At 32.7% G+C, this 12,255-nt stretch overlaps 1 protein-coding gene across 1 annotated transcript in view; it reads left to right on the top strand.

Annotated features, from left to right (window-relative positions):
- The window catches only part of LOC139513894 (polypeptide N-acetylgalactosaminyltransferase 11-like), a 37,557-nt gene extending 26,023 nt beyond the window's left edge, over positions 1–11,534 (top strand). Inside the window, exons 9-12 of the mRNA XM_071302841.1 lie at positions 2,971–3,057; positions 4,095–4,208; positions 8,810–8,956; positions 10,790–11,534. Of these exons, the coding sequence (XP_071158942.1) occupies positions 2,971–3,057; positions 4,095–4,208; positions 8,810–8,956; positions 10,790–10,924 (483 nt within the window). The 3' untranslated portion in view covers positions 10,925–11,534. The remainder of the gene's footprint in view (positions 1–2,970; positions 3,058–4,094; positions 4,209–8,809; positions 8,957–10,789) is intronic.
- The last annotated feature ends 721 nt before the right edge of the window (positions 11,535–12,255 follow it).

Genomic DNA, 12,255 nt, shown 5'->3' with positions numbered 1-12,255 from the left:
CAACAGCATAGTGAATTGCTCAAAGGCAAACATTTTTTTTTAAGTTCATTAGACCACATTCATTCTGTGTCAGAAACCTATGCTGTGTCAACTATTTAATCACAATCCAAATTTAGAGCTGAATCCAGCTTGAATGTTGTGTCCATACTTGCCCCAACCGTTCAGGGTTCAACCTCTGCAGTCGTATAAAGCTGCGCCCTGCGGAGCATCTGGTTTCCAATTGCCTCCCTATCTGAAATAAAAGAGTAATAATTGAGGAAGGTCTATGCCAAATTTCATGCTTGTAGCAGGATGTGCACAATTCTTCTGAAATTTGCTTGTAGCCACCGGACTATATTAGTTATTACTTTATAACATGGTACAAAAATCACCAAGACAAATCGATTTGGTTAGGCCACAGATGACGTTAAAAATGTTTATATCATTGAAAAAGCTCTAAATTAACTCCCTTTGGTGGAAAAATGTCATTTTTTGACGTTAAAATTGAAATATCTTTTTTAACTCATCGGTGACCTATATTTTTTTTTATTGTTTTCAAACAAGCTGTACATAAACTAGATAATTGTAAAATTTAAGCGATTTCTGTAATTTCGTTCTTTTTTTTATGTCAATATAACCAATATTTCTCCTATTAGTTCAACAGAAAAAAAGGACATTAACAAAAATGAATGCTTCTTTCGGAGGCAGATTGTGAGCTTAAATGAACGGTGACCCCATATTTTTATTTTATTGTTCTATTAGGTATAATATAAAGTTTAATCATAGAAAAAAAATAGCAAAATCCTATATTAGAAAAAAGAGTTGATTTAGACCCGCAAGCCCCTTAACTATAACATAATATGCTTGGACATATGTCATGTATGTAGTGGTTCAAGTAGGATAGACACATAAACATTGGAAGATGTATTTAGTGAGACACTTACATACACTTGTTTAGAGGTTTAAGCAGGACATACACATAATTTTGTGAAGTGGTGTACCGGGGTAAGTCTGACAGACACATATTAACTCAGGAAAGATTTAAGTAGGACAGAAATATAATCTTGTCAAAAGGATTCAGTAGGACAGACATATTAACTCAAGAAGAGTTATAAGTAAGGCATACCAATAGACATGGGAAGATGATTAAGTATGACAGACACATTAACTTGTGTAGAGGTTTTAGCCGCTTTTGAAGAGCTTTAATCAGGACAGACACATTAACTTGTGTAGAGGTTTTAGCAGCTTTTGAAGAGCTTTAATCAGGACAGACACATTAACTTGTGTAGAGGTTTTATCAGCTTTTGAAGAGCTTTAATCAGGACAGTCACATTAACTTGTGTAGAGGTTTTAGCAGCTTTTGAAGAGCTTTAATCAGGACAGACACATTAACTTGTGTAGAGGTTTTAGCAGCTTTTGAAGAGCTTTAATCAGGACAGACACATTAACTTGTGTAGAGGTTTTAGCAGCTTTTGAAGAGCTTTAATCAGGACAGACACATTAACTTGTGTAGAGGTTTTAGCAGCTTTTGAAGAGCTTTAATCAGGACAGACACATTAACTTGTGTAGAGGTTTTAGCAGCTTTTGAAGAGCTTTAATCAGGACAGACATTCAAACTTGATTACATTTTACAGCAAGATAGAAACAAACTTATGAAGAGGTTTAAGTAGAACAAACACATTAACATAGGTAAATTAGGTGTTAGCAGAACAGACTCATAAACTTATGAAGATAGGGATGAAGAAGTTTATTGAGGACGAACAGGAAAATATGTTTAGGGATTACTTTATGTTGCAATTCTCTTTATATAGACATTGCAATTTCCAATGAATTTCATTTTACATAAAAAATGTGCCACTTTTAATGTGAAGTTTTGTTATGACCCTGCTGTAGTGTAGTGGCATTTTGTTAGAGTTATACCCCTTTATAAATGAAAAAATAGCTGAATTTTTCATTTCTGTTCTCTAATTACAAATTATATCCTAGAATTGAAATTTCATATGCACTTCTATTTTTCAAAGGTGTATGTATATGTAAACACAGACATGTGCTGCATATTTTCAACAATTAAATGTCAAGTTTAAACCTATAATCAGATTCTGTACTACCCTTGCCTTCACTTTGGGTCTTCCTCAGAATTCGATTGGCTGCGATCTATGTGTATTGATATTGGCAAAATTCCCAAATTGTGTCTAAATACATATTTGAGAACCAGTAGGTAAACAAAAAGATTTGTTAGTCTGGTATTGTGTTAATTTTAGTTTCTTTTATATATTTCGGAGTTAAGTAATACTTTCATGATCACTGACCTAGTACATATTTTTGTTAAGGGGTCAGCTGAATCATGCCTCCGGTTGCAGGATTATCTTGCTGTATTGAAGATCTATTGGTGACCTTTGTCTGTTTTCTGCTCTTTGGTCGGATTGATGTCTCTTTGACGCATTCCCTATTTCCATTCTCAATTTTTAGAAAATATCTATGAATACTGTGGGTACCAACTTTCATGGATTAATTGAAACTTGCATATTCCTGGATATATAATTTTGTGGTTTTGCCAAATTTGCATACAAGCATATATAAAGGATAAGTAATTAGGAAAACACTAAAATTAGTTGATTACCTGTTATACAAAATCCAAGTAAATAAGTATCCCACAAATAATAATGAATTGACAGTATTTTATATCTCCCCAAAAGAGGCGTTGTTTATGAAACAGCTGCATTTATCAAGTGCAACCTTTAGACAGCATGTAGAGGTTTAATAAGAAACAGACTCCTAATCATGTCTAGAGGTTTTAACACATTGTTTTAAAATTATTTGATTATTATACATACTTCCTATAACTTGGATTACATGTTTGAATTTTGTGTTCAAAAAAATATATACCTGTAAAACAACAATTTGCATTTTCTATGTTTGAGTAAAAAATACTAAATAAAAGATGTAAGACCATATAAATGATGATTGTCCTTTACAATATACTCTATCCAGGTTTTACCAAACTCAGAAGGGATGGCTCCTGCTGTTATACATCCTCCAGAGAAAAGACTCCGAACAAAAGTGCTACGGAAAGGACAGGTATGTTATAATGAAACTTAAAAGGCATGGCAGGTTTCTTCTTGAAAAAAAAACAATGAAGCTCTGAAGGTGTGACATATTTCTTCTTGAGAAAAGATTATGAAGAGCTGAAGGTGTGGCATGTTTCTTCTTGAGAAAAGATAATGAAGCTCGGAGCATGTGGCACGTTTCTTCTAGAGAAAAGATTATGAAGCTCAGAAGGTGTGGCATGTTTCTTCTAGAGAAAAGATAATGAAGCTTAGAAGGTTTGGCACGTTTCTTCTTGAGAAAAAAATAATGAAGCTCAGAAGTGTGGCATGTTTCTTTTAGAGAAAATATTATGAAGCTCAGAAGGTGTGGCACTTTCTTCTGAGAAAAGATACTGAAGCTCAGAATAGATAAATGAAGCTCAGAAGGTGTGGCACGTTTCTTTTAGAGAAAAGATAATGAGGCTTAGAAGGTATGGCATGTTTCTTCTCAAGAAAGGATAATGAAGCTCAGAAGGTGTGGCATGTTTCTTCTTGAGAAAAAAATAATGAAGCTCAGAAGTGTGGCATGTTTCTTCTAGAGAAAAGATAATGAAGCTCAGAAGGTGTGGCACGTTTCTTCTTGAGAAAAAAATAATGAATCTCAGAAGTGTGGCATGTTTCTTCTAGAGAAAAGATAATGAAGCTCAGAAATGTGGCATGTTTCTTCTAGAGAAAATATTATGAAGCTCAGAAGGTGTGGCACTTTCTTCTGAGAAAAGATACTGAAGCTCAGAATGTGAGGCATGGCTTTCTGAGAAATGAGGGTAGCTTTATAGGTTGTGGTTGGACACATATACTTTAAATTATTATTAAGCTCAGAAATTCTGGCACTTTTCTTTTACAGAAAAGAGGCTAGCTGTATGTTTTTTTCTGTATTACATGTATATTATGAATTGTAATGAATCTCAGAATGTGTGGTTTGTATTTAAAAAGTGCAATCTTTTATAGAACATTTCTAAAGTTAATAATATTAGAAGGTATTCAATCAGTCCTTATGTAGTATTATTTGAAGTAATTGTTTCTTTTCAGATTGTACATACAACCTCTGGTCTTTGTGTTCAAGGGGAGAAAGACATTTATGCTAAAAGATCAATGTTAATTCTCCAACATTGTGGGCAGGCTGGCAAAGAGAAGAAATATCAGGTAAAATCAATATAAATACAAAATATTGTGAGCAGGCTAACAATGAGAAGAAATATCAAGTAATATTATACTGAAGGGAAATATTCCAGCAGTCCTTTAATTTAATTTAATTAGTTACCTAGACAAGAATATGAGCTCATATCACATGTGAAGGAAAACAGACAGAAATAGTAATAAATGTTGAAATCAGGACACTTCAGTACAATTTAATTGTTAATCAGGCTTCACCTAGCTGCAGGGGAGAGACAGGAGGGACATACAACATTAACAGGGAATATGAACCCATTGTTGAGGATAAGTAGAGACTATCATAGTACCCCGGGAATTTTACATGTACTTGTCTATGTTGAGGATAAGTAGAGACTGTCATAGTACCCCGGGAATTTTACATGTACTTGTCTATGTGTAATGTCATGGTATCTGTGTAATCTTCATTGTCGTTCCATCATTAAATTGTTCATTTGTAGAGACGTTTTTTTCCACTTTATATACACATTAATTCATTTTACAAAATACCATCACAGGGCCCATTCCCCCATGTGAAGATCCCTAAATAAAACTGCATGGGATAGAAATCAATCTTAAGTGCACTTAAACATGTACATGTAGAAGAATTTGATTGATTCTGGAATATTCAAAAAAAAATATTTTAAATGGTTTTGTGAGGTTCCCATATCAACTCAATATTCAAACAGTTTCAGAATTTGTCATAAAGATATTTTTCAAATTAGAAATGAATTAACATATGTATTGAAATTCAATAGCATAAGGTTGACTTCTATCTGACATAGCTAATATAATATCGATATAAATATTTCATTGCTGTTGACATTGAAGGAACAATGGCATCTGTATTTTGTTAATTATATTTTTTTTTCAGATAGTATATGAGACAGTTGACATTAAAAAGATTTAAGGTGATACCTAACACTACAGGGAGATCAAGGGCGTAGCTAGAATGAAACGATGTGCAAGCAAACAAATTTTGGGACCCTTTTATGCAGAAAAATGGGGGTTTTTTTCGGTTTTCGGTCATAGGACGGTTAAAAGAGGAGCTTTATGTAGATAGGACTTATAAAAAAATTATGAATGTAAAACTATTAATAAATCTTCTAAATAGAGTAATATATAAACAACACATCATTTGTGATACATAATTTACTCAAAATTGTCCAAAATCTGCTCTTCGGGTCTAGGCAGAAACAAACTTCTCTATTTTTTTTGTCAATACTCACACTGAAATCCTGATTAATATGCCTTAAATGCGTCAAATGCTACTGCCGTAAATGTTTCTGTCATTGTTCATTGTTGATCATACATTTGTTTTCAACATACGTAGTACACTGATAGATCTCCATGGTAGCACTCGCGATATGTTATACTGGCAGCGTGCGTGTTCGGCATCAAGCGACTTCCCAATTGAATTCGTCAAAATTACATGCCAGGTCAGTTTCGTATGTCTCAGACAGATTAGATTTGTTAGTTTGTTATATTTCCTACAAATACGATGAAGCACATACAGCGCAAAGAAGCGATTTTCTGATAATACTAGACGCGACTCCATTCTCCAGTTCCCTTATCATATGGTCTATGAACGCAAAAAATAATGAGACTTTCCAATACTGTTTTGGCGTGTTTACAGGGTTTACAGGGTCATTGGCTCCGGTAGTCTGTCGACCACATCGCCTTGGCATATTTTCAACGATATTGAAGGATTCTGATAATTCTAATGCCGATTGGTACATATCATTCCAAACTGATGAACCGTACACTGTATTATGTGCTCCAAAACTACATGTCATAGACTGAGTATTACAAATTCAAATCTTGTAAAAGATACAAGTTACTGTCCGATTTTGACATAATCTCCAATAAAGCTTTTATTTCGAAACCAAATGCCGTCATTTAATGATATTTCATCAATTGAAAAAGTGACAACATAGGTGTTTCCTTTAACATTCAGTTTATAATTTTTAAAGCAATTGCTTTTATGCCGTCGCGTATGGCCATCTTTGTGACCCAGATCAGAGACTCCGCCCAGATCAAGCCATAGTATTTTGTTAAACAGGCTCCTGGTCAGTCATTCTTTAACACCTATGTATGTTTTCTAATGCAATACATAGCTTGAAACTTTAAAAAAAAAGTTAGTGGATTTAAGAAGTTTCAGAATATGTTCTTGTAGATGTATTTTTGTATTTAAAGGGTCATCCGTTTGACTATCAAATAACATAGAAGTCCGAGTGAAAAAAAGTACATTTTTATAAATGCGATTCCGTTTTCCGCCGTTCGTACGATGTTTCAACAAAATATGGATTCATTTCAGTTGTTGATTTAGTATTGACAATTTTACTGAATTATCTCCTAATAAATACGTTTTTTTATGTTTAATTTGTGTTTCTTTAAGAGGTCAGGTGCTCTTGTTCATTCATAAAATTATCGTTCATTCATACATTTATCGTAAAATCAAAATCACTACACAGGTTAATGCGTAGTGTCAAATTATTACCTGTAATCTAAAAATAGACAAACTTTATTTGCGCAAATAATTTAGCGGAACGAAACCCTTGTTGAAAACACATAACAATAAGTTCGTTTTCCTTTTCTGTCAAAACTCCGTAATATTTATCGATCACCTTACTAATAAAATGGACCCGTCCAAACGTAGTAGATGCCAAGTCGGTCCAGATGAAGAGATATTTACAATTTGGAATTTTCTAGTTTATTAATACATAGATTGAAAAAAAGTACGTCTTTTTAAATATCATGATCAAAACTGGGTTTGCATAACAAATGTCAGATGAAACCATTATCCTCGTCTTTTCAGTGAACAAGTCTACTACGTTTGTTGACACTCGACGGTCCACCGTGTTAGCAATTTTATTTCACATGTTTTCGAAATATTGAAGATCATTTTTCGCAATGTTTCCTGAAAATTGATAAATATCAAAGCAACGTAGAGCTGTTTGTTCTTGTTCGTATAATAAAATTGAGAAAGGAAATGGGGAATTTGTCAAAGAGACAACAACCCGACCATAGAAAAACATACAACAGCAGAATTAAGGTCACCAACAGGTCTTCAATGCAGCGAAAAATTCCTGCACCCGGAGGCGTCCTTCAGCTGGCCCCTATACAATATATTTTTACTAGTTCAGTGATAACGATTTAATGTCATGTTTGTCTGTGATGACCCCCCTTTTCGGGATTGCATGAGAATTGTAGTTATCTCGTACCCACATGCACTTGTTTCTATCCATAGGAAGGTCGACTATCCATATAAAACTATTTATATGGATAATCGACCTTCCTATGGATAGAAAGAAGTGCCTGTGCTCGTACCGCATCAGTAGGACACATATCAACTGAGCAATAATGTTTGGAACTTAGTTTTAAAAATGATGACAAAGTAACATTATGAAAATATTTTTATTAAGCTGAAATATACATTTATTCTTTACATGTTTATGTCTTGTAAGATATTTTATTTCTTTCCCGTTTTTTAACATTTGCGTCTGGAAAGTTGAAATGTTTTAACTTAATAATCATTTGTGTTAATGGTTAAATATAAATTAATAATGAAAATTGTTAAAATTAAATCAATAAAGGAAATTATTGCCAAGGAAGTTACAAACACTACCAGGGGATAATCCATGATGATTTCTTTTTGAGTTATATGTTTCAGCACATGTATATTTGACCCCAACTTTAGCCTGGTAAACGTGTTGTCTCCTTGTGAAATATAAAACATATTAAAAATGACTTTCTGCTAAAGTCTTTTATTTATATAAAGTTAAAACCTTCTTACTTTAAACTAGACAACACTCATGTCAGGTTTAATTCTTGTATATATGTGGATGAAAAATAAAAGTCCCCAAACATTAACATGGCAGCAATTGCTTTTACAGCCTTTAAGGCTTTGATTTATTTTGCCATTATTTTTTTTTTTGCATGCCGAATCGATGTGCACGCAACTGCGTGTTAGCGTATAGGGAGCTACGCGCCTGGAGATAACTCTGTAAAGTCAGCTTAACGTTTTAATTATTTTGTGTTGTAAAAGGAATATTAAGATCAAAATTGGTGTTTGTCAAACTGCTATATAACCAGTGTAATTTTTCTGACAAAATGGTTGGTTCAAAATTTTTGAAATTTTTATATTTTTGTTAAAGGGTCAACATAAATACTTTGAACAAGTTTATAAAAAAATAAACAAGCCAAATTAATTTAAGTGAAAGTGTTTGGTACCATCTTAAACATCTCCATTTTGATATTTTTTTTCCTGATTTGGCAAGAGACAGTTGACATTAAAAGGATTTGAGCATCTCTATTTTGATGATGTTTTACAGATTTGGCAAGAGACAGCTGACATTAAAATGATTTCATCATCTCTATTTTGATAAATTTTTTTCATATTTGGCATGAGACAGCTGACATTTAAAGGATTTCATCATCTCTATTTTGATAATTTTTTTTCATATTTGGCATGAGACAGTTGACATTAAAAGGATTTCATCATCTCTATTTTGATAATTTTTTTTCATATTTGGCATGAGACAGATGACATTAAAAGGATTTCATCATCTCTATTTCGATAATATGTTTTCCAGATATGGCATGAAACAGTTGACAGTGAACTAATCCTAGCCTCTGTGCTGTGTTTAGATGTAGAATCCAAGGAACAGGGGCATTCTTTTGCCAGATTAATGAAGTGCCATGGTTCTAAAGGATCTCAAGCATGGGTCTGGACAAAGAAGGTAATATTTGGTCTTAATATTGGTTAGATGTACCAAAGATGGTAAAACTAGATAGAAGTACTCTTTCATAACACCCCTTTTGGGGAGAAATACTGTAAATTCAGAAACTATGGTGATGTTTTTTAATTTCGAAAAATGTGACAGTGTTATAATCACAATAATTTAAACTCACATTTTGAAACTTTTCTATGTGAAATAAATTGGATTTTTATTAAAATCAATTTTTAGTCTAAAATGACAAAATCACAATACTAAATGCCTGCAATAATTTCTGAATTTACAGTATAATACATGTATTCATAGATATTTGTTGTGTTTGCATATTGGTTGCCAGATATGATCTTTATGTTTCATCTCAGAGACATAGTTTTGGAATGTTACCAGTATAAATGCACATGATAGGCAAGGAATTGAATTCTGAATAAGACCTTAAGTGAAGTGAGGGGTAGTGTAGAATTTTAGTATAAGTTTGAACTATTACAAGTTCTGGGAATGTTTTGACCTTTGAATAAAAAAGTAGTGCATTTCAACTTTCCATTAAAAAGTAAAATCTCAAAAATTCTGTCCCTAATCAAATGATAAAACACATCAAATGAATGAACAACAACTGTCATATTCCTGACTTGGTACAGGCATTTTCACATGTAGAAAATAATGTAGAAAATGGTGGATAAAACTTTTAGAAATTTCATAGTAAAAGTGGCAAAGTTTTAACCATAAAGGGAATTCCTATGAGAAATTGCATTGTTTATATTTACAGAAATGCAACTTTTAAAGTAGCTTATTTGCCTTTTAGTCTTTTCTTTGCATGTAGTAAAAAGTAATAACGCAAACATTGAACACCAGGTGAAATTCAAAACTAAAAATCCTTTATAAAATGGTAAATCCTAATCTTATACTTACATTTTAAACAAAAGGATAACAATTCTCAAATTCCCGACTTGGTACTGGCATTTCTTTATGTAGAGAATGGTTGATTAAAACTGATTTTAAAGCTAGCTGTATCTCTCACTTCCTTGGTAGTTGCATTTAATTTCATTATTTTGAAAACAATGTGGGAATCAAAACAGACATGATAGGTAAAAATGTCAACAATTCAGGTACAACAGACAGCATCGTGTTATAATCTGGATTACCTATTGTTATGCGTTTACTTTACTACATTGGTTAGAGGTATAGGGGGAGGGTTGAGATCTCACAAACATGTTTAACCCCGCCGCATTTTTGCGCCTGTCCCAAGTCAGGAGCCTCTGGCCTTTGTTAGTCTTGTATTATTTTAATTTTAGTTTCTTGTGTACAATTTGGAAATTAGTATGGCGTTCATTATCACTGGACTAGTATATATTTGTTTAGGGGCCAGCTGAAGGACGACTCCGGGTGCGGGAATTTCTCGCTACATTGAAGACCTGTTGGTGACCCTCTGCTGTTGTTTTTTATTTGGTCGGGTTGTTGTCTCTTTGACACATTCCCCATTTCCATTCTCAATTTTACTTTTGTTTAGTAATTCACAATTGACCTTTCTGCAATAATAGGTCTAGTATATTTGGTGTATGGAAGGACTGTAAGGTGCACATGTCCAACTAGCAGGTGTCATCTGACCTTGACCTCATTTTCATGGTTCAGTGGTTATAGTTAAGATTTTGTGTTTTGTTCTGTTTTTCTTATACTGTATGCAATAGGTCTACTATATTTAGTGTATAGGACTATCAACATAATATCAATGATTAGTAAAGCAGGCAAGACATTTCAGCCTGTGCACTCTTGTATACATTTGGTGTTGCTTTAATTGTTATCTGACAAATTTATAATTTTAAAATATTAAATGTTTTACAGAGTGGAGTGTCTTTGCTGTACAATCCTGCGACAGGAAAATGTCTGAAGGCAACTAACAAGAGTAAACGTATCTACCTTACATTAGATATATGTCAAGACAACACTGATATGGCATTTGAAATGTCAGTTGAGTAGCCTACAACACAGATACAGCATTTGAAATGTCAATTCAATAGCCTACAAAACAGATACAGCAGATATCAGGCACAGCATTTTCAAAAAAGTATATGTGTAAAAGTCTTTCCTAAATAATTATCATGTTGGGCTATAGGTGTGTTATTAAAAAAATTATTTGAAAAATGTGATTGATTGCTTGTTGGTTGCTTAACATCCAGTGGCAAATATTTCATGCATATTCAGGACGATGAAAAATGTGTATTTTAGAGCAGTATATTGATTTAGATACTGTAATCATGACCATTTTCATGCATGGATAATTTACACTTATTTCATATTATATAGTTAAAATTAGATTATGAAATCAATAAGTCATGACTTATTCAAGAACACGTCTTTCTATGGATCATTCAAAACAAAGTTTAACATTAAATGTAAATCATTTAAAATTATTTAGGAAACAGATTTCACCCCCAAATCTATGGCAATACAATGTTCATAAACTCCTGACAGTTACGTTTAGAATATTAGAAAGGCTCTACAAGCCTTGTGTTCTGTGTTTAGTGGAGTAACTTCCTATTACACTTGTTGAAGTGGAAGAATCCATATTTATGTCTACGTAAAATATTTATGCTCTAAATAATAACCCAGGAAAATATCCAAGTTTACAATTGGTTTTATCTTAAAGTGAAAACCACAAGTAATATATCTGCACTAAAGTGTTTAGGTTATAGGTAATAACTTGTATATTGATAAAATTTACATAATTAAAAAGATTAAAACAAATTAATTATTTTGCAATTGATGGGACCAAGTAATGTATTATATCTCCTCCTTTGCTTTGCTTCATCTTCAAGTAGTTTTTGTGTATCATATAATATTCTAGATTAAGTTTTTGCAGTTCCTACTATACATTAATGCATTTATGGAAAAAACATTGACACTGGCGACGGCTATTCGTTTTGCCTAAATATTTGTCAATATATTATGTCATCTTGTTTATATATAACTATATTTTATCAGTATTGTTATCTATATGTATTTGGTTGTTTGTTTGTAACATGATCTTGTCTTTCTGATAATTCTGTGTTGTGATTTATAAATTCATAAAGATAAAGCTGACAAGAAGTCAAATTAACTGGAATCTACAGCTGAACACGGGTGATAATACATAATGATAGGGCATCCTAGCTGGAGACAGGTCATAATATATATTGATAGGGCATACACACTGGACTCAGGTCAGGAACTGAGCATTATGAGGATTATCTTTGTATATAAACTAATTATTTGAATGTATTAGGACACAGTTTACTAGTCAGTACATTGCACAATGTTAAAATTGTTTC

This window comes from Mytilus edulis, chromosome 2 (assembly GCF_963676685.1).
Source record: "Mytilus edulis chromosome 2, xbMytEdul2.2, whole genome shotgun sequence".
In the NCBI taxonomy this organism is placed as follows: domain Eukaryota; kingdom Metazoa; phylum Mollusca; class Bivalvia; order Mytilida; family Mytilidae; genus Mytilus; species Mytilus edulis.
The sequence above is the reverse complement of the archived record's forward strand: the minus strand, read 5'-3'. Positions and strand labels throughout refer to the sequence as shown.